Source organism: Lampris incognitus, chromosome 11 (assembly GCF_029633865.1).
Source record: "Lampris incognitus isolate fLamInc1 chromosome 11, fLamInc1.hap2, whole genome shotgun sequence".
NCBI classification, from domain to species: domain Eukaryota; kingdom Metazoa; phylum Chordata; class Actinopteri; order Lampriformes; family Lampridae; genus Lampris; species Lampris incognitus.
This window is the reverse complement of record NC_079221.1, coordinates 27,879,313-27,901,615: the sequence shown is the minus strand read 5'-3', so window position 1 is coordinate 27,901,615 and position 22,303 is coordinate 27,879,313. Positions and strand designations below refer to the sequence as shown.

Below are 22,303 nucleotides of genomic sequence, written 5' to 3'. Positions count from 1 at the left end.
ACAAGGCAGTGTGTGAAGAAGTATATTTTACACAGGGTTTTGTTAAAACAGTCATAGCGTTTTTGAGCCTGCTGAGAGTACGTGTAGAGGTGGATGCTGAAATGCACTGTGGAGCTTTCTTAAGGTGTTGGGGTCTAACTCAGTGAAACACCAGTGAGGGAGTGTGCCTTCTATGAAGGAAATTGGCGTAACACATTAAGAATTATCTTTATTTATTGTGTATTTGATTCTCTATACCATGTTGGTCAAATCTGATTTAAAGAAGGTCTGTGCATTCTAGTACTAGGCTCTGAACTCTCAAGAGAGGGGTAAGGAATATCTAAGATGAAGGGATGGAAAGTTTTTTTTCTCCACTTCCTGTCTTCTGTTCATTTCTTACAATGTCTTGTACAACTAGGAGCTGTCATATAGAGAGCTCTTCAAGTGTCTCTCTGTTTCTCCCTGTAGTCCAGGGTTCCCTAATTAGTTTTCCTCAAGGGCCAAATTATGTCATGCATGCCAAGCCAAGGGCCAAAACGTCCGGGTTTTTTTTTTTCCTCCATTGCACCAGTAAAAGTTGTTTTATGTACAGATCGTGTTGCTGCTATTACGATTATTATTATCATCATCATTAGTAGTAATAGTAATTTAGGCCTGGGATTCTCAAAGACTGTGTTGAAGGTCAAACGAGGGGGAAAAAATGCATTATTTAATCAAAATAAGTCCAAAACCAACCATTTAATTATGGACAAATGGACAAAAATAAATGGATGTTCATTCACCAATCAGTGAGAGTGACAGGATAAGGCAATCCTTCTGATGTCAGGCCTGCATTCTGTTGTGGCAAGCCTGAGGCATTGGCCAAGATGTGCATTGGAGAGTCTTTTTCTTTCCTGGTTCTTGACTGAGTTCATTGAAGAAAACGATGACTTACATATAGGTACATGGAGGGGAAAATTGTGAGGAGCATTGCAATTGTGCTCACGTTTTTGAATTGAGCTTGGGGAACCCCGTTGATCCAAAAGTCACTTATCCTAATGTCCTTGTGTTGTGCTTTGAGCAAATCAGATGTTCCCGTCTCCAAGACCTCCTTCTGAAGAGTTCTCATCCATGGAAGGTACCAGCCTTTTGGCCTCTGCAGTCCACTAGCTATCAGCCAAAACGGAGAACGGCTGTCTCAAGAAGAGGAGGATGTCACCTGAGAGTTTAGGGGAGCCTTCAAACCGTTCTTTTAAGTTTTCTGCCAGGCTCGTCACGAAATCCTTATTTGCTGGATCCTCCCACATTTCATTCATCACGCAATGCTCCCAACCATGGAAAGTGCAACTTTCTCCTGTGAATGTCTCTCTCCAAAAGGTTCAGCTTTGATGGAAAGCTTCAACCGCCTCATACATGTCCGCAACACTGTGGTTCTTGCCTTGTAATTGCAGATTGAGGTGATTTACATGAGACAAGATGTCACACAAAAAAATAACATATGCCATCACCTTATTGTCACTCAAACACCTCTGATATTCTTGGACTTTTTGGCTCCGCAGTCCAGATAAAAACGACACAAGCTCATCACACAGGTCACACACCCTCTCCAACACATGGCCTTTGCAGTGCCAGCGAAAATCATTATGCAGCAAAAGATCCTTGGGTTCCGCTGACATTTCCTCCAGCAATTCTCCGAAAAGGCAGTGTTACAGACTAGAACTCTCGCGAATGAGATTTACCAGTCTCGTCACAGTATCCATCGCTTCTTTGATTTCCCCAACACAGTTTAGCACACAACACTGATTTGTGAATAATGCAATGAAATGCTAAGAGTGCTGGGCTAGCAGTGGCAAGCCTTCTTACCAAGCCCTTGTGTTGTCCCACCATTGATGGAGCCCCATCAGTGAAAACGGACACAATTTGCTCACATCCAAGCCATTCAAACTGTTATTCATTAAAGATGATTTCCCCAGTTGTGCACCCAGGCAGAGGAAGCAAACAAAGTAGGTCTTCCCATCAAAAAATCTTGTGAACACAGATAGCTGTTCCATATTGGTTCAGTCACAGGACGAGTCTATGGCTAGTGATATGGCTTCTACTTTCTTCAAATCAGTGAGTAAATTGAAAAAACACTCCTCCGCTAAACGTTCTACTGTACTTGTTGCCGTGTTAGCCGACAATGGCACAACTGTTTTCTTGTTTTTCTCATGACTTAAAACTTCACCATCCATATCAATTACATACATTTTAATCAACTCAGCATCAGCAAATGGCTTCTTAGCTTTAGCAAGGTTCCATGAAACATGCCGGAATGCAGCCGTTGCACTCTCTTGTGCCAACGTTGATTTACAGATAGTAGAAACGAAGTGCTTGTATGATGTTACCATATTTGCTATTTTTTTGTTTGCGGTGATCTGATTTTGTAAGGTAGTTGGCATTAAAATTGACAGCATTCATAGTGTTGAAGTGCTGCTTTAGATTATCTGCTTTGCAGACAGCTACGGTTTGCATGCATATCAAGCATGTCGGTCTGGCATTGGCATGATCCGGTAAAATAAAACAAGACCGATCAGTCCTGTCAGAGTTGAACTCACGAATATCCTGGTTGACAATGCGTTTTTTCATATAGGCAATGTTCTTGGTTTAGGACAGTTAGTGGGGCGGCATGGTGGCCTAGTGGTTAGCACTGTTGCCTCACAGCAAGAAGGTCCTGGGTTCGAACCCCAGGCCGCCCCAGGTGCTTTCTGTGTGGAGTTTGCATGTTCTCCCCATGTCTGCTTGGGTTTCCTCTGGGTGCTCCGGTTTCTTCCCACCATCAAAAAGACATGTTCGGGTTTTTTTATGGTTTTTTTGGGGGGGGGTCCTCCCGAGCCATCCCGATCGCTGCTCCACCCCCTTTGCCGATCCAGGGAGGGCTGCAGACTACCACATGTGGAGTTGCCAGCCACTTCTTTTCACCTGACAGTGAGGAGTTTCACCAGGGGGATGTAGCATGCGGGAGGATCACGCTATTCCTCCCAGTTCCCCCTCCCCCTTTTTTATGGTTTTTTTGGGGGGGGGGTCCTCCCGAGCCATCCCGATCGCTGCTCCACCCCCTTTGCCGATCCAGGGAGGGCTGCAGACTACCACATGTGGAGTTGCCAGCCACTTCTTTTCACCTGACAGTGAGGAGTTTCACCAGGGGGATGTAGCATGCGGGAGGATCACGCTATTCCTCCCAGTTCCCCCTCCCCCCCGAACAGGCGCCCCAACCGACCAGAGGGGGCGCTAGCGCATCGAGACGTTAGGGTTAATACTTCTGTCTATGCCCCTGACCAAGGCAATGGAAAGAAGAACTGGAGTTTGTCCCCGGGTGCTGCAATTGCCAACTGTGCCTATACAATAGCATGGGTTAAATGCAGAAGACAAATTTCATTGTAACCGAACAACTGTACAATAACAAAAAACAAACAAACAAATAAATAAAGTGGCTTTATTGGTTATCTGTGACTTAGCTGGTGAGTGGCTCTGTGTAGTCAAGGACCGTAGAAAGCGCACAGTACATTTTACATCTACACGCGCTCTACAGCATAGGTCAAGTGTATGTGTGGGGTAAGGCCAAAATAAAGTAGAGCAGCACGCACGGGCAGCATGGTGGCCCAGTGGTTAGCGCTGTCGCCTCACAGCAAGAAGACCCCGGGGTTGTCCAACCTTGGGGGTCATCCCAGGTTGTCCTCTGTGTGGTGTTTGCATGTTCTCCCCGTGTCTGCAGTGGGTTTTCTCCGGGTGCTCCGGTTTCTCCCACCATCAGCAAGACATGCATGTTAGGGTTAATACGCCTGTCTGTGCCCCTGACCGAGGCATGGCAAGACAAACTGGAGTTGGTCCCCGGGCGCTGCATGGCAGCTGCCCAGTGCTCCTAGCTTCACAGCTATGATGGGTTAAATGCAGAGCATGAATTTTCCCATGGGGATTAATAAAGTATATCAAAATCAATAATCAAAATCAAACTTTATTTCACATGTTGCGCATTTTATTTCACGTTATGACAGGTGCGTTAGTACCAATGGATCAGTATGGGCAAGACATTTGGCTCTCCGCTTATTGAGGGTCAGGGCTGTAGTCTGTGTCTAAGTGCTTTGTAATTCTATATGTTCCACCTTGGCTGGAGATAACCAGATGTTTAACCAACCTATGAAATTAGGCATGGGAAATGTATATTCATTAGTTGGCTAAAGTTGACCAATGAATAAGTCTTTCTTTGTCTTGAAAAGGTATATAAGGAAGACAACTCCATTGTGTCTTTTGAGAAATACAGGGCAGTGGCCCATGAGGTGGTCTGACTTGTATTTCTCTGTATTGTATAAAACTAATTGTCTTGTGGTGACAGGCATGGGCTTAAGTCCATATATACTGGGATGGCATCCAGCGCTTTACCTATGCCCCCATCCATAGGGTTGGTGGTTGTGTCAGGAAGGGCATCCGACGTAAAATATGTGGATTGACAAGACTATATTGGATCGGTCAAGGCCCGAGTTAACAACAGCCGCCATTGGTGCTGTGCCCTCACAGGGTACCAATGGAAACGATAAAACCCACTGTAGTGATCCCTGAAAAACAGGGAACAAGCCGAAAGAAGAAGTATAAAACTAATTGTCTTGTCTCTGTATTGTACAATACTAATGGTCTTTTAGCAATCAACCATCGTTGTTTTGTGTAATTATTTCTGAGTCCACAGTGTACACAGGTAAAGTTCCATGACACTTCTCAATAACCCCAATGACATGACAGCACACACAGGCTCAACCCACCAAAAGCCGGGTTAGGCTGCATAGTAAGTGATGCTGTCTGTGAAGATGGACCACTAGATTCATGACAAAGTAGTCAAATGTTAGTACACGAGGTCAGGACATGGATTAACACATTAGCTTGTTGTCTCAATTGGTATTCATGCTTACTGTGGACTATAGCGCTGGGGAGTGTATTATCATATCATGTGTATTGGTAAAACAATGTCCTTAATTGTTCCTACATAAACCATTCAATGATTTAGTGCTCATTTTCTCAAGGAATACCCACTTCCTAGTGACAAAAATGCTTCACCTTTCTTCGAGTGCATAATCTCATTCCCTAGGGTATTTAACGAGAGATGAAAACGCTAAACACATTAGCCTCTTTCAAGAAGATTCTTTACAGTTAGAGAAGGAACATGAGCCTGAGAGGTATGGGTGAATTTTGAAAATTGAAAACAGATCATACGCTGAATAGGTTTAATGCTGAAATCTGGTATTTTTCTCCATAAACAGGTATTTTATCCATCTGGACAATGGAACCAGGTTACATAAGACTAACTGCCATGTTTACTGTGGTTGGAGACACTCTCCATATACTGCTGTTGAAATGTTTGCCCAGTCAAGCAGGAAAAAGGATTGAAAATGTAATGATGATGTGGTAATGCTCCCGTTGGACAGGTAGTGTACCAATTCTACAACCAATATTACAGTAGAACAGTCTTGTCTTGTTGTTTGATGTCGTTTGTAGTGCTGGGCAATTTGGAAAAAATTATCACGGTAATGATGCAGAATTTTATACGATATATCTTCGTCTTCTTTTGGCTTGTTTCCTGTTTCCCAGAGGTCGCCACAGCAGATTTTACAGTTTCCACAGCACCAGTGGCAGTCGTTGTTAACCCGGGCCTTGACCAATACGGTATGGTCTTGGCAAAATATAATGATTTGGCAAAACTTTACATCAGATGCCCTTCCTGACACAACCACTAACCCTACAGGTAAAGTGCTGGATGCCATCCCAGTATTCATGGACTTGCGCCCATGCCTGTCGCTGTATTTCTATATATATGTTTGGTAACTTATAGTATAATATCAAACCAAAACTAGTTTTCAGATAATTCCTCTCATATTTCAGACCCCATTTTTAGAGGAATACTTGGTCATAGATTCTCGTTATCATTAAGTTAAGATACAAAAATTGTGTACCACGGCATGCCATTTTTACAATTGTGGTAACTGTTATCTGCTGAGTTGACGGCACTCAAGTGGCTGCTACACCTCACTGGTAGTTTTGGCTGCCTCGGGGAGGGCCAGATCAGGGAAATCACGAATTTCAACTTTGTAAAAAAAAAAAAGAAAAAGATATCTTACCTGTTCAAGCTTCATCATCAGGGAAAGCTCGTGTGATTTGCTTGCAGGATCTACAAAAATATCCAGTTTCCCTGCTGACTGCCTGTCGGACATAACGTTGACGCTGAGGCAACTGCTGTTCGTAGAGGCCGGCAAAGGAGCGAAGTGAGCGCTGAAGGAGTCGTCGGGTCCCCGCGGCGGAGAGCCCCGGCTCGGTCGGAGGTGTCGCAGAGAGTCGCCCAAGTCCAGGCAGGGGTCCAGGATCACCCCGGCTCTGGAGCTGCTCGGCATCCACCGGGCGACTAAGTCTGCCTGAGAGAACTCCGATCCAGGTGGAGATGTCATGACCAGGTTCACTGTCAACCGGCTCGCTAATCCAGGGTTAAGAAAGCAGATTATTGCGACAGGTTAAGTGTCAGACATCCATTAATAAACGTTGGTGACATTTATAGAATACACCCGGGTCTGGAAAAGGCTACCTATAGTAGCCGGTTTACGTGGATAGAGTTAATCACATAGCAAACATGTCACCGGAGATGTGTTTGTTTAAAGGGGTGTTGTTGTTAGCAACAGCAGGAGACACGCAACTAGACTCGGTGGTTGAATTACACTGTTATATGCTATTTATCTTTCCGTTTAAACAACTTTGCAAAGTGCTGCTATGCCAGTAAGCGCGTCTTAAAACACAGTAATCAGTAAGCACGTCTAACGCTGGAGTTTCCAGTACGCACGGACTGTAGCTAACTACTCCGTAGGCAAGCGCAAAAAGTTTCGAATGAAGTTATCGGAAATCGCAATTTAGGAGAGGGTGCAACCATATTAACTAAACAGCATCAGTAACATGCATTATTTACCTGCAATAAAGACGACGGTTTTAATTAGTCGTGATATTTATCGCGCTAAAGCCTGGAGATAAACAACGGCAAACGGCAGGAGTTTCAAAACCTGCCGCCATAACAAAACAAACCCCCGCGAGTAAAGGAAATAACCCCTCCCCGCCTTTCCAATAAGTATTGTTGCATCTTGGGTAGTGTAGTGTAGTTAAAATTGCTCAAACGCGAATCGTTTCAGCCATGTTTATATTTTGGAATTTCAGTTTTGTCATACGTTAATATTTTGATAGTATTAATTTCCGTTCGTGATATGGGCCAGTTTGATTTTGGCCAAGCATGACGGTAAAGGATACGTCCAACCGTGTTATAACTTGATCGTACCATTAACGCCTTTCAAGTCTGAGCATTTTAATCCCTCTTTAGTACGTTTGCGACGTGAGACGTAAACAAATAAATGCAAAGCATTAAAAATCGCTATCAAACACACCTTTTTTTCGAGCACCGTGAACAAATATGAAAAGTAAAAGCTTGTCAGTGCCGCGTTTGACCGTGTTTGTAATACATGAGAGGAATAACTCTGATACCAATTCTATTCCTTTCCCTTTTCATTTATTATTTCTATTTTTGTTCTATTTTTTATTACGTTCCATTCACTTTCATCCAGTTTCTTTCACCTGCCTATACCAAAATGTTTGAACGAATCAGCTCCTTCAAAATCACTTCCAGGTGAACTCGCGGTGTTTCAAACAACAAGGTTAACATATTGTAATATATAATAGGTTAACATATTGAAAGCTATAAACAAGCTGTCTGTTAACAAGGCAAGTGGCTTATATCATATTACTGCTGAACACCTTAAATATGCCAGTCCAAGGATAGCTCCTCTCCTTGCTATTTGATTTGCTGGCTTTATGGTCCATGGCTTGTTAACAAAACTACATGTTGTCTGTGGTGTTAGTGCCAGTCATTAAGGACAAAGCTGGTAAAGTATGTAGCCTAGAGAACTACAGGCCTATAGCTCTAGACAGCATACTGTCAAAAGTCCTAGAAAGAATACTGCTGGATAGAGTACATTAATTTATCAACTCCACGGATAACCAGTTTGGTTTTAAAGCTAAACATGGCACTGGCTTATGTATATATGCCTTAAAGGAAATTATTAACAAATACAGAGGCCAAAACTCATTGGTTCTTGTGTGTTTTATTGATGCTTCTAAAGCTTTTGATCGTGTTAATCATAGACAGTTGTTTGTTAAGTTGAGTCAAAGAGGGGTGCCAAAGTACTGTAGCGAATTCGGGGGACAACGCAACTACAGGAAGTGCCGCGGCCGCGAGGCGAACCCGTATCGCCCGCACCGCAGGAGACATCGCTGACCGCTGGACTAAGGGGTCAGCCCCGCCCCGCGAGCCAGCGGCCATCGTGTCTTCTTATCCACGCACGTTACAATACATTGTGAGAATTCTGGCTTATTGGTATGCCCACCACACTATGCAAGTGAAATGGGGGTAATAGTGTTTCAGCCCTATTTGGGGTTAGCAATGGTGTCAGACAAGGGGGAATTCTGTCTCCAGTTCTCTACAATTTATATATTGATGATTTGTCCAAGCAGTTGAAAGCCTGTAACACTGGGTGCATGATTGGTAATACCTTGGTGAACCATGTATGCAGATGACCTTGTCATCCTTAGTCCCTGTAGCGCTGGTCTCCAGCAGCTCCTTGATATATGTTCTGTGTATGGTGTGGAGCATGATATCAGATACAATGCTAGTGTAAACTACTAATAAGACACGTTAGGCCCTAGCTAACGGGTATGACCCTTTAGTCGCGCGGTTAGTGATGTCGCCTTGTGGCGCAGTACACCCCGTATCGAATCTCGCACCGGGCAAGAAAATAACCGGTTACACTAGTAAGCGTGTTGTCATGATCAGCAGAACCAGAGAGGTCAATCATCTAAAACTTCCTGATTTTAAATTGTCTGATAATACTCTTGGGGTATGTAATAAGGTGAAATATCTTGGACATTATATTACTGAACAAATGACAGACGATGATATTTATAGGCAATGCCGCATGATGTATGCACAAGCAAACACTCTGTGACACAAGTTTGGGATGTGTTCGGTTAATGTGAAGATGTCTGTTCAGAGCATAGTGTACAACACTAATGCACACCTGTGGTCAAACTATAAAAAAGCAAGCTTACAGAGGCTTCGAGTAGCTTATAATGATGCTATGGGAATACTGCTAAAAAGACCTAGATGGTGTAGTGCAAGTGAAATGTTTGTGGCTGCAGAAGTCAATACCTTTCAGGCTCTTCTAAGACATCTCATGTATAAATTTATTTGCCGGCTCAATGACTCTGATAATGTAATCATCAACAGTTTAACTAAGATAAGATTCGGTGCCACACGCTACCAATCCCGGCAGTGGGACCACTGGTATAGCTGCCTTCTTATAAGACACTGATTTGTTCCATTTATGTTATTTTACTGTGTTTACTCTTTGTATTGTCTGGAGTTTTTCTTTTACCTATTTGTCTTTGTCTGTTATGGACCCTGGGTCTGCAATAAAATTTTGAATTGAATTGTAATGTGTCAATTATAAGTCAGAGACAAGAGTTGAATTCTTTGTCTTTATTTAATCATCCGAAACTGCGTCAAGAGGACAGGTGCAACGTCTCCCTCAAAAACGAAAAATTCAGCACGCACACTTACCGACATAAGATGCATTCCCGTGATTGGCAGAGAGCAGAGACGAAAGACTGACTCCACTAATCCCAACAGTACAGGGTCGCTACAATTCGGGTTCACCACCAGGGGGATATGTCCCCCCCTTCCTCTTCTTCTTTTTCTTCTTCCGCTTCTTCTTGATTTTTTTTTATCAAGACTTCAAATATACAAACACATCAAACAAAGCCAGTATACTCTAAAACAACAGAGTAGGCTAAGAACAGTACATCAAACATGTCAAAGACAATGAGAACAAATCAAGGAAACAGAAATAGAAAATTAAAAAGAGATCAAATAAAACAGGACAATACAATATTCTTCTTCTTCTTCTTCTTGCCATTCCTAATGCAATCTTTAAAAAGCCGTGAGGGATTGCTTTTCTTTTGAACTGTGATTTTGAACTGTCCAAGATACTGTTACGTTTATGCGCCTTTCATAAACAAGTTTTGCAATATTGGAAACTATTGTTTAGACACAACTTTATCCCCCATGCAGTTCTAATTTGGAATAATAGATGTGTCCTGTTTAAGGGAAAATCTTTGTTTTTGGAAGAATGGTGGAAGAAGGGTATTTGGTCCATTGCACACATCATGGATGACAGAAGCAGTTTATTGAATTATAATGAGTTGTGTTTGAAATATAGTTTATCCTCCTCTGTAAAGGTCTATGACATGGTTATAGGTGCGATCCCTATACAACTCAAGATGATGGTCTCACGTGTCTTATTTACTCCACTGTCAGCCCCACACTTCGCCCCTTAATGATTGACGACTTAAAATTCGCTGACAGAACCTGCAATAATCTCTTTATCAGAAACTCTCTGTTGAAGATATGTTATCCTAACCCTTTAAGAAGGAATTATATTTTAGACATGTACTCATATTTGAATGCCCATAAAATTAGAAAAAGATACATTTCATTCCCTACCCCCCCCCAAAAAGCCAAAGAGGTTCACTTCAACATAATTGATATTTACCCCTCCAGTGAATTTATAAGATTAAAATTCAATGTAGTCTGTAATTTCTGTCAATTTTGCAAGACAGACATAGAAACAACGGATCATTTATTTTTCCACTGTAACGTTTCTTATAATTTCTGGTATAATTCGTATGTATGGATGAAGTCTAGCATTGGTGCTTTACCTCCTTTTCTACTAGTAAAGTGTCAAATTTGGAACGTTTATGGAAGATAGAAAGTTAGAATTCTTGATGAATAATGTAATCATTTTGGCAAAATATTTTATACACAAATGTAAATATTGCAAAACGCAATCCCGTTTAGCAGCCTTTAAAACCAATTAGTAACTTTGTCCAAATCTCTAAAATGTATGAAAAACAGAAATGCCCAAAAATTCTTTGCATTTGAACTATTTAATCTAATTTAACCCCTAGAATATTGTATTGTCCTATTTTATCTCTTTTTGATTTACTATTTCTGTTTCCTTATTTTGTTTCTCATTGTCTTTGACATGTTTGATGTTCTGTTCTTAGCCTACTCTGTTGTTTTAGAGTATACTGGCTGGGCTTGATGTGTTTGTATATTCGAAGTCTTGATTTAAAAAAATCTTCATTGAAACGTTTAAATTCTACATACAACAAACACAGAAGGGGGGTGGAAGTAAAGAAAATGAAGAATTAAATAAATAGAATAAAATACATAAATGAAAGGGAGGGGAGGGGTTTTCCGCAAGTCAGAGTTCCATAGCATTCTTCTTTATTGACCTCAGTGATGAGAAATAATGACAGTTCCCTATGAAATACACAGAAGTTTGGCTGCGTTTTCAGGAATCTGTTCTTATGTGTAAAGAACTTTCCAAGAATAATAATCGTGTTAATTGCCTAACCATGTGTTCCATCTTTCACAAGCATGCCTAAAATCACATCCTTTTTTTTTTTTTGTTCAGAGAAATTGTCATATTTAGGAAACAACCGGTAATGCAGATCTCCCCAAAAGGCACCAGCAAACTGACATTCATGAAACACATGTTCTGCTGTTTCAGTGTTCATTGCAAAATGAGCAGTTTTTAAAGTCTAAAAATGTCCTAAAAATTCTCCAGAAGGATATATTCCATTGAGAATTTTAAAGTGCGCTTCCTTTATTTTTGGTGCAATTAGAAACTTAAAAAATTTTGTTCTCGATTTTTCAACCTCATCTTTGGAGAAATATTGTAAAAATTGAGTTTCTGTTTGATGAAAATTGATATAATTCTTTGACAAAGACTCTCCAGATTGTGATGTTGGGCAATTTTAGACCGATGAGATCATGTCCATTCACCAAAAGTTTGATACAAGTTGTAAGACATCACTATTTTAGAGTGTGGGTGTTGTGCTCGCGCACCAAACCCCGACCCGTGTGGCGAAACCCAAGGCAGACAGACACAGGATGACTTCAAAATCAAAAAAAAAAAAGGTGGTTTTATTGTGGGAGGGGAATGTATGGTGCGAAAAACATTCTGTTAGTGGGATGTGTGAATAAACTATGTGTGGTGTCCCGTGGTTTGCGTGTATAACTATGTGTGAGTGTTCTTAGCCTATGTGTGGTGCGGTACGTAAATGACAAGGGGGTGTTGAAATAATGTGCGTGCACCTGGCGAGAAAGTCCAGTCCGTGATCCAAGAGGGGTTGTCCGAGGCAGTCCGGGTCCGAGATCCGGGAAGTCGAGTCCTAAAGGAGGGGTCCAGGTAGAGGGACAAGGGGGGAGATCGCAGGAGAGGTCCGGTGAAAAACGTGAAGGTCGCTGGGGACGAGGGAGACGCGGGGAGCCGTGGAAGTCGCGGAGGGAGGAAACAGAGACACTGTGGAGTTAGAAAACAACGAGACACGAGACGTGAGAGTAGACGTAGTCGAGGTAGTTTACTAGCTCCAACTTTGCATGTCATACGTTCGACAACGACACTGAACCGGAAGTGCATTATCTGACCCCTCGCCTCTTCCCTTAAAGGTACACCGTCCTCTTAGGTGAATGTCTCTCGATATATAGATGTGGGTCACCACACAGGCCCCCCCAGAATTCACCTACACAAAACAATGCAAAACAGCAAAAGTGCAAGTCATGAACATAAAAATAGACTCTACAACAGAACAGTCAATGACATAGTGCAAAGTCACGGGGAAAACGGGTGACGAGTTGGGGGGCGGACCCTGCGGCCATAACGGCTGCGCTTCACAGGAGGGGAAACAGAGGCAGGTGCCGGGGCCGACCTAGGAGGGCGCCCCCGCCGCGGGGGTAGGGCCAATTGCATTGGCTCCCCAATGTCCAAGTGAGCGGGCTTGAGACGGTCTATAGCAACCCGCTCCGGCCTGCCCCCCATGTTCACCACAAAGTTCTTATCCCCCGCCTCCAGGACGCGGAAGGGCCCGTCGTATGGGGGCTGCAGCGGGGACCGATGGCTGTCGTGCCTAATGAAGACGTACCTCGCCGATGGCAGATCCTTGGGGACGTAGGACCGGGGGAGGCAGTGTTGAGACATCGGAACGGGAGCAAAGGCACCGGCAGCGCTCCGGGACGCACTGAGGTGAGAGGCGGCCGACCAGGGAGCCGTAGCATCCGGAAGAAACTCCCCCGGAACCCGCAGGGGCTGGCCATACACCAGCTCAGCGGAGGAGGTCTGGAGGTCTTCCTTCGGGGCCGAACGCAGGCCGAGCATGACCCACGGGAGCCGGTCCATCCAGTCGCAGCCAGTGAGGCTTGCCCGCAGAGCGGCTTTCATGTCCCGATGGAACCGCTCACAAAGTCCGTTGCTCTGCGGGTTGTACGCCGTAGTGCGGTGGATCTTCACCCCCAGGTGCTCAGCGACCGCCGTCCAGAGCTCCGAGGTAAACTGGGAGCCCCGGTCGCTCGTGATGTCACCAGGCGTGCCGAAACGGGCCGCCCAGCAGCCGATGAACGCCCGTGCTACCTCTGCTGCCGTCGTGGAGGACAAGGGAATAGCCTCTGGCCACCTGGTGGCCCTGTCCACAATAGTGAGGAGGAACGTATAACCACGGGAGGGGGGCAGGGGACCCACCAGGACAACATTGACGTGGTCAAACCGCCTCTCTGGAACCACAAACAGCGCCAAAGGGGCCTTGGTATGGCGGTGCACCTTGGCGCGTTGGCACGCCACACACGAGCCGGCCCAGGCTCTAACATCCTTACGGAGCCCAGGCCAAACGAACTTGACGCTCACCAGCTTGGTCGAGGCCTTCACTCCCGGGTGGGAAAGGCCGTGGACGGTGTCGAAAACTCGGCGCCGCCAGGAAGTAGGCACCAGGGGGCGCGGTTGACCGGTGGAGATGTCACAGAGGAGGGTGGTGTTGGCCGCGTCGAACGTCACGTCCTCCAGCCGTAGCGCCGTAGGGGTCAACCGGTAGTGTTGAACGGTCGCCTCCTTGGCTTGGTCCGCTGCCATAGCGGCGTAGTCGAGTCCCAAGTGAACGGCGTTAACAACCGCCCGTGAAAGGCAGTCGGTGACGAAGTTATCCTTGCCCGACACATGTTGTATGTCCGTGGTAAACTCGGAAACCGCCGCGAGATGGCGCTGCTGACGCCCAGACCACGGTTCTGAGGTTTTGGCCATACAGAACGTCAGCGGTTTGTGGTCCACGAAAGCGGTGAACTGTCGGCCCTCCAGGAACCTAAAGTGTCTGGTTGCGAGGAAGAGACCCAGTAGTTCCCTATCAAAGGTGCTGTATTTGCGCTCGCTCTCACGGAGTTGTTTACTGAAGAACGCCAACGGCTGCCAGCCCCCCCCCCACCCACTGCTCACACACGGCCCCCACGGCGTAGTCGGAGGCATCCGTTGTAAGGGCTATGGGGGCGGCAGGCGACGGGTGAGCTAGCAGCGCAGCGTTGGCCAGCGCGGTCTTGGCGGTCACAAAAGCCTCGTCCATCCCGAAGACCAGTCCAGCTCGTCCTTAGACTTCTTACCCCGCAGGGCCTCATACAGGGGACGCATGATGTGGGCGGCACGGGGCAGGAAACGGTTATAAAAGTTCACCATGCCCAGGAATTCCTGCAGCGACTGTACAGTGCGGGGGCAGGGGAACATGGTGACAGCCTCAACCCTGGCAGGGAGGGGAACGGCCCCCTGTGGAGTGATGTGGTGCCCGAGGAAGGTGATGGACGACTCCCCGAACTGACACTTAGCTGGGTTGATGATGAGGCCGTGTTCGCTGAGCCTGTCGAACAGCTGTCTGAGGTGCGTCATGTGTTCCTCCGCCGACGCGCTGGCCACGAGGATGTCGTCTAAGTACACAAACAAAAATGGCATGTCGCGGAGCACAGAATCCATAAGGCGCTGAAACGTCTGCGCCGCCCCTTTAAGGCCGAAAGGCATACGTAAAAACTCAAAGAGCCCAAAGGGTGTGATGACAGCCGTTTTTGGGACATCCAGTGGGTGGACCGGCACTTGGTGATACCCCCGCACTAAGTCGATTTTGGAATAGATGGCAGCGCCCGCCAGGGGGGTAGAGAAATCTTGTATGTGCGGTATGGAGTACCGGTCGGGGGTCGTGGCATTGTTTAGGCGACAGTAGTCCCCGCACGGGCGCCAACCCCCGTCGGCCTTAGTAACCATGTGAAGAGGGGAAGCCCATGGGCTGTCAGAACGGCAGACAATGCCGAGGCGCTCCATAGTCGAAAACTCGTCCCTGGCTATTGCGAGCTTGGCCGAGTCGAGGCGTCGGGCCCGGGCGTAAACTGGGGGGCCCACTGTGGTGATATGATGTTCCACGCCATGCTTGGCCACCGCCGAGGAGAAGGTGGGTGTGGTGAGCTCGGGGAAATTTGCGAGCAGGCGTTGGTATGGATCCCCGGTGGAGAGTGTGTTAGCGAGGCACAGCGCTCCAGCCCCCCCAAGCGTGCAGGGGTATGACGCAAAAGAGACGGCATCAATCACGCGACAGTTGTTAAAATCCACCAGCAGGTTGAAAGCACAGAGGAAATCCGCACCTAGGAGCGGGGTGGATACAGCAGCCATCACAAAGTCCCAGCCGAAACGTAGGCCGCCAAAACACACGTCCACATGTCTGATACCGTACGTCCGAATGGACGTGCCGTTGGCGGCGTCCATCTGGGGGCCGTGACTGTCGGTCATCGTGTCCACAGCTTGTGCTGGTAGTATGCTGCGTTGAGCGCCAGAGTCAACCAGCAGCCGTCGGCCCGACAAGGAGTCTCTGATGAACAACAGCTTGCAGTCACGGCCGGCGCCCATAGCCGTTAACGAGCGCCGGCCTTGGCGTTTCCCTGAACCCTGTAACTGCAGGGTTTGCCACACTGTTTTGCTTTTGCCCCAAACCTGGCATGGTAATAACAGAGCCCGTCGTCAGGTTGGCGGCGGGCTGTCACCGCAGCCGCGGTGTCCATATAGTCGTACACAGGTGATGGTGGGGCGGTCTTGTGGGGTAGCAGGGCATGCACAAACTGTTGCCGGTTGGCCAGGAAAACACTGTCTGCTTCAGCAGCCAGAGAACGGTAGTCCTTGGACGCGGCGAGAGGAGAACTGGCCAGTGCTGTGCGTACAGGTGCGGGGAGCTGCCTCAGAAAAATGTGTGTGAAAAGAAAGGCCGCATCAGGCGATCCCAGCACAGACAGCATTTTTTCCATTAACTCAGACGGTTTGCCGTCGCCGAGGCCATTCGGGGACAGTAAACGGTCTGCCTTCTCCAGCTCCGACAGTTCAAATAGTTTCAGGAGGAATGTCTTTATAGCATTGTACTTGCCAGCAGCTGGCGGAGCTTCCAAGTGTCATTGCTCGCGCCGTTGTCGATGCGTCTAACGCCGCCACTACGTGGAAGTACTGCGTTGCATCCTGCGTTATCCCTCTCAGCTGGAACTGGGCTTCCACATGTTGAAACCACGGCCGTGGATTATGCTGCCAAAAGTCGGGTAGCTTCACAGTAGCGGTGTAAATGCTAGCGTTAGCAATAGCCATGTTGTTAGCACCGGCGTCGTCGTTGTCAGACATACTCGTATTAGTAGTTCGATCACGTCGGGGTCGCCAATGTGGAGTTAGAAAACAACGAGACACGAGACGTGAGAGTAGACGTAGTCGAGGTAGTTTACTAGCTCCAACTTTGCATGTCATACGTTCGACAACGACACTGAACTCACTGTGAACCGGAAGCGGAAGTGCATTATCTGACCCCTCGCCTCTTCCCTTAAAGGTACACCGTCCTCTTCGGTGAATGTCTCTCGATATATAGATGTGGGTCACCACAACACGAAGATAAGACACTGGGGAATAAACAGAATGCAAGGAACGCTGGAGGGCTTGTCAGAGCTTTACCGCAGGGTTCAGTACGTCGAAGCACGGAGTGGTGTTCTGGGAGACTTCTTGTAGAGGGCTGCCTGATTGCCGCAGGTCTGCCTGATGGATGATGGCAAACACCTGGTGCAGTGCAGCGCTCGTCTCCTCAGAGCGCGAGCCGAGCGCTCGGATGTTTCCGGCACGTCCGAGCTGGGGGAGTGGCTTGAACGTGCCGGGGAGGCAGCTCGGGGCGGTATAACCACAACAGTGGGATTGCTTTGACAACCGTATAATATTGTTTTCGGTCATTTAAATTAAATTTTGAACAGAAAATCTCATACCGTTTCCTGTATTTTCAATTAAGTGTATTACAGACCATATTCCTTTCTCAGGCCATTTTTTTATAAAATAATAATAACAAACTTTATTTGTATAGCACCTTTCATACATAAAATGAAGCTCAAAGTGCTTTACATTAAAAACAAGGGAAACAATAAAACTCAACAATACAGATAAAATAAGTTAAAAGTAATAAAACACAGATCTAGGCAAAAAACATAAAACTGTAGTGGTTATGGAGATACATAATTCCCCTTATTGAGCTAGTAGGAACATTGGTTTACAGCTGCTGTTTTCTCAGTTCGGGTTTGCAGTGACACACTTCCGCTGCGGGGTTTTTTGGGTTGTTGTAATGGTGGAAGGAATAAATGGTGCACGTTGTGTAGCCGAAAGAGAAAGTTGTCACGACTCCTGCTTGAGCTCCTCTACAAAACAAGGCAAGAAATAAAACCACAGTACAAGATAAAAAATAAGAATAAAAGAAATATGAAGTAGAATTAATTAAAAGCAAGAGCATAAAAATGGGACTTGAGCTGATTCTTAAAACTATCAATGGACGTTGCTTCTCTTATTTGTTGGGGAGTCTATTCCAAGCCGTTGGTGCATAAAAACAAAATGCTGCTTCGCCATACTTTTTGTAGTTCATTCTAGGGACACTGAGCAGGCCAGCACCAGAGGATCTAAGAGAGTGGCTCAGAACATAATCAGATAAGCAGTCAGATAGGTATGAGGGTGCTAAACCATGTAGAGCTTTAAACACAAGTAAGAAATTTTTTTAAATCAATCCTCAATGCTACAGGAAGCCAGTGTAAATATGCTAAAATGATCTCTCATCCTGGTTTTTGTTACGACCCTTGTATTGTATTTAGAAATCACGTCAGGACACAGCGCTGTCGCTCGACACAACCTCTCCGTGGCATTCTTTATTTAGACTGACACAGCATCAAAGGCAGACCCGATCAAACAACCCAGAGCCCGCAGGCATCACCAATCGATCCCAGCACAATAGAACAGCACCGAATCAAATGCAGCACTGTCGATGTGTGCATACATAACATCCCCCCCCCCCCCCCGGCAGGATTTCAAACATGAAAGGTTGACACAAAGTCCTCTAGGTGGCCAGGGCGTTAACATGTGCGAACAGGTCGCGGGGCGGCCTGAGGCTGGGCAGGCCGAGGTGGGGAGGGAGATGGCAGGGGAAGCTGAGGCCCAGAAATGTCTGGGGCCCGTGTAGGAGCTGCATGAAGCCCCGGGGCGTCTCGCCATGCTGAGGGAATGGCTATGGTTGTGTCACCAGCTGTGTGTGGCGGAGCTGACACCTTCCGTAGACGACTGGAGTGCCACCGAGTGCCATCGCTGAGGAGGTAAGTGGCTGGGCCCAGCTGACGGGTGACTTGGAGAGGAGAGGACCAGTATGAAGCCATTTTATTGTCCCTGTGGGGCCTGCGGACCCTGACCCAGTCTGACACATTGATGTCTGGCACCCTGGTTCGTTTTGACTGGTCAAACCGTTGCTTCATCCGCGTCTGCTGACGAGTGACTGAGGCTCTGACCCCAGAGGGAGGTGCCTGAGGTGTGGAGGGGCGGAGCCTGTCAAGGGGCATGCACAGTTCCCGGCCTAGCATGAGAGAGGCTGGGGAGACGCCTGTGGTCGAGTGCTGTGTGGCCCGATAGTGCAGCAGAGTGTGACGGATGGCCTGCGTGAAAGAGCACCCTTGGGCCATGTGTGCTCTGAGGCCGTTCTTCAGTGACTGGTGAAAACGTTCAACGCCGCCATTGGCCTGGGGGTGGTAGTACGCAGTGCGTATATGACGGATGCCCTTGCTTTCGAGATAAGCAGTGAACTCAGCAGAGACCAGCTGAGGGCCGTTGTCAGTGGTGATGGCCTTTGGGAGGCCCCAGCGAGAGAAAAGAGAGTCCAGGAAGTCGATGATGATCTGTGAGGTCACAGTGCCGGAAGTGGTGAGTTCAGGCCATTTTGAGTGTAGATCGTAGGCGACCACCATGAAGCGTTGGTGGTGGGGAACTCCATGGATCTCACCACAAATGTCCAACTGCAGGTGTTCCCAGGGCTGAGAGGGCCAGGCGAGAGGTTGCAGGGGTGGGGGAGCCTGGTGGCCAGTCTTGCCACTCACAAGGCAGGCAGAACAGTCCTTCACCAGAGCCTCAATATCTCTGTCTATCCCCGGCCACCACACCAGGTCTCGGCAGCGCTGTTTCAGTTTCACAATGCCCAGGTGGCCTTCATGCGCCGTATTCAAAACACGTGCACGGAGAGCAGCTGGGACCACTGTGCAAAACCCACGTGCCACGCAGGTGTCGTTCCAGCAGGAGAGCTCCTGTCTGACTCGGGCGAACGCAGCCAGCTCCTCTGGGACCTTGTGAGGCCAGCCGTTCTGGATGTAGGTGCGGAGCTGGGAGAGGACAGGGTCCTGTTCGGAGGCTGCCCTCAGCTCCTGCAGAGAGACAGTGGCCTGGAGGGGTGTGTGTAGCATTTGGACAATGTCCTTTTCCACACAGTCAGTGTCCGTCTGTGGAGCTGGGGTGGAGACAGAGCGAGAGAGCAGGTCGGCGACAACATTGTCTCTGCCTGGGGTGAACTGCAGGCTGAAGTTGTACTGGCGGAGGCGGTCAGACCAGCGGTGCAGCCTCAGGGGTTTGTGGCCTGTCCCAGATGTGGACAGCAGCGCTGTCAGGGCCTGGTGATCTGTCCTGAGGGTGAAGGAGCGGCCCTAGAGGTAGAGGTGCCACCTTTCACAAGCCCAGATACAGGCTAACGCCTCACGCTCACCCACGGAGTACCGCTGCTCGGTCAGGTTGAGGGCACGGGAGGCGAAGGCAATGGGCTTCTCCACACCGTTCTGGGTTTGAGACAGCACGGCCCCTATCGCTGTGGCTGATGCGTCACAGGTCACAAAGGTGGAGCTGGAGATGTCGAAGTGAGCCAACACTGGTGGTGAAGTCAGTTGAGTCTTGAGATCACGCACAGCGTCACTGCATGCCTTTGACCACACCCATGGCTCGTCCTTACGCAGCAGCTGGCGCAGGGGGGCTGTGGTCGCAGAGTACTGGGGAAGAAACCTCAGGTAGTAACTTGTCATACCCAGGAAGGAGGCGACCTGGGCGGCCGAGCTGGGCTCAGGGATGGCCTGAATGGCGTCCACGTTGGATTGTAGTGGAGTTACACCGCTCGCTGACAGCCGGAACCCCACGAAGTCGATGGCTGGCACAGAGAGGACACATTTCTCAGCATTGAGAGTTAGCTTGTGCTTGGACAGGGCTGCGAAGACCATGTTAAGGCGCTTGTCGTGGATTTCACTGGTGGGCCCGTGTACCACTATATCGTCCAGATAAATGGCCACGCCCAGTATGCCAGCCAGCACGGAGACCATGATTTTCTGGAAGCAGCAAGGGGCGGAGCTGAGACCGAAAGGCATCCTGGTGTAGCGAAACACTCCTGCATGTGTCACAAAGGCTGTGAGGTTTCGGCTGCTGGGGTGGAGGGGCACCTGTAAGTACCCCTGTCTGAGGTCGAGCTTGGAGAACACCTCAGAGCCATAGAACTGAGCAGTGAGTTCTTCTGAGGTGGGCAGTGGATACTTATCAGGGACCACTGCCTTATTTACTGCACGTAGATCGACGCAGACATGCAGGCCCCCCGACTTCTTCTTAGCCATGACGAGGTTTGAGACCCAAGGTGACGCGTCCACCGGTTCAATGATGCCAGCTTCCAGCAGTTGTTGCAGCTCGGCGGAGACCCCATCACGGACAGCCAACGGGATGCGGCGCAGTGGTTGGATGACAGATTTCACAGCAGGGTTGAGGAGAGGTTGATGGGTGAAGGCGGAGAGGCAGCCCAGCCCCATAAACAGCGATGGCCACTTCTGCTGCCAAGGTGTGGCGACAGTCAGGATTGCTGTCCCCCTTGTGTCTAAGAGGGAGAACCCCAGAGCGGAGAACAGGTCCAGGCCCATCAGGTTGGCCCCACGGCGTGCCACATGAAAAACTGCATTGGGCACCAGCTTGGTTCCATAGCGGACAGTCAGTTGGAGAGAGCCAACCAGATCGATTTTGGAGTCACCATACCCACAGAGGACAGCTGAGAGTGCGGACAGTGGCAGTGAACCGAAAAATTGACTGTAGGTATCAACATTCAGGAGAGACACACTTGCACCGGTGTCCAACAGCAGGGGGATGCACACATCATTAATGTTGACTGTGCATGATTTGAATGACACTGGCCCAGAGCTCACCTTGTGAATGACGGCGGTTGAAGACTGGGGGGTGTGGCCCTCTGACCCAGCCGGGGAAGATCGACAGACGTTGGCAAAGTGATTGTGCTTACCGCAGCAACGGCCACGGGCAGGGCAGTTCTGAGCCCTTGAAACATGAGACCGAGACCCACAGTTACCACAGGACTGTTGAGGGCGGGGCCGAGAACGCCGTCGTTGCAGTTGCAAGACGTCCCCAGTGGAGTCGGCGCCCGCCTCGCTCTGGTTGGGTTGCGTCCCGAGGGGCAGCCGTGAGTAGAGGGAGGAGTCGTTGGCAGCTTGACTGGAGGTGGCCACTTGCTGTGTATTTAGCATAGCAGCACACTCAGCTGCTCCCTCAACCTGTAGTGCGATGGTAATTGCTCTGGACAGCAGCAGATCGTCTTTTTCCAGCAGGAGAGTCTCACGCACCTTTGCGTTGTTGGTGTGTTCGATTAGCTGGTCGCGAACCATCTCGTCCTGAAGCGCGCCAAACTTGCATGAGCTAGCTAGCCCTCGCAAATTAGCTACGTACTGCCGCACAGACTCACCAGGCAGTTGGTGTCGCTGACGGAATATAAATCGCCGAAGGAGGGCACTCTGTGGAGCAGCGAAATGGGTGCTCATAAGTCCCACAGCTTCGGCAAAGTTTGTGACGTTCCCCAGAGACCCGAGCACACGATGACCCTCTGCTCCCAAGCAGTGTAGCAACAGAGCCGTCTTCCTAGCCTGGCTCACGTCGTCGAGCCCTGAGGCGATGATGTAATTTTCAAAACTATGTAGCCAGCGAGTCCATGGTACCGGAGGCTCGCCAGGTAATGCCAGGAAGGGGCAGGTGGTGGGAGG

At 48.3% G+C, this 22,303-nt stretch overlaps 1 protein-coding gene across 1 annotated transcript in view; it reads right to left on the bottom strand.

Annotated features, from left to right (window-relative positions):
• Positions 1-7,040, bottom strand: part of cenpj (centromere protein J) — a 49,856-nt gene extending 42,816 nt beyond the window's left edge. Inside the window, exons 1-2 of the mRNA XM_056288887.1 lie at positions 6,932-7,040; positions 6,099-6,448 (exon numbers count right to left, since the gene is read on the bottom strand). Coding sequence (XP_056144862.1) covers positions 6,099-6,422 — 324 coding nt within the window. The 5' untranslated portion in view covers positions 6,423-6,448; positions 6,932-7,040. The remainder of the gene's footprint in view (positions 1-6,098; positions 6,449-6,931) is intronic.
• Between the last annotated feature and the right edge of the window lie 15,263 nt (positions 7,041-22,303).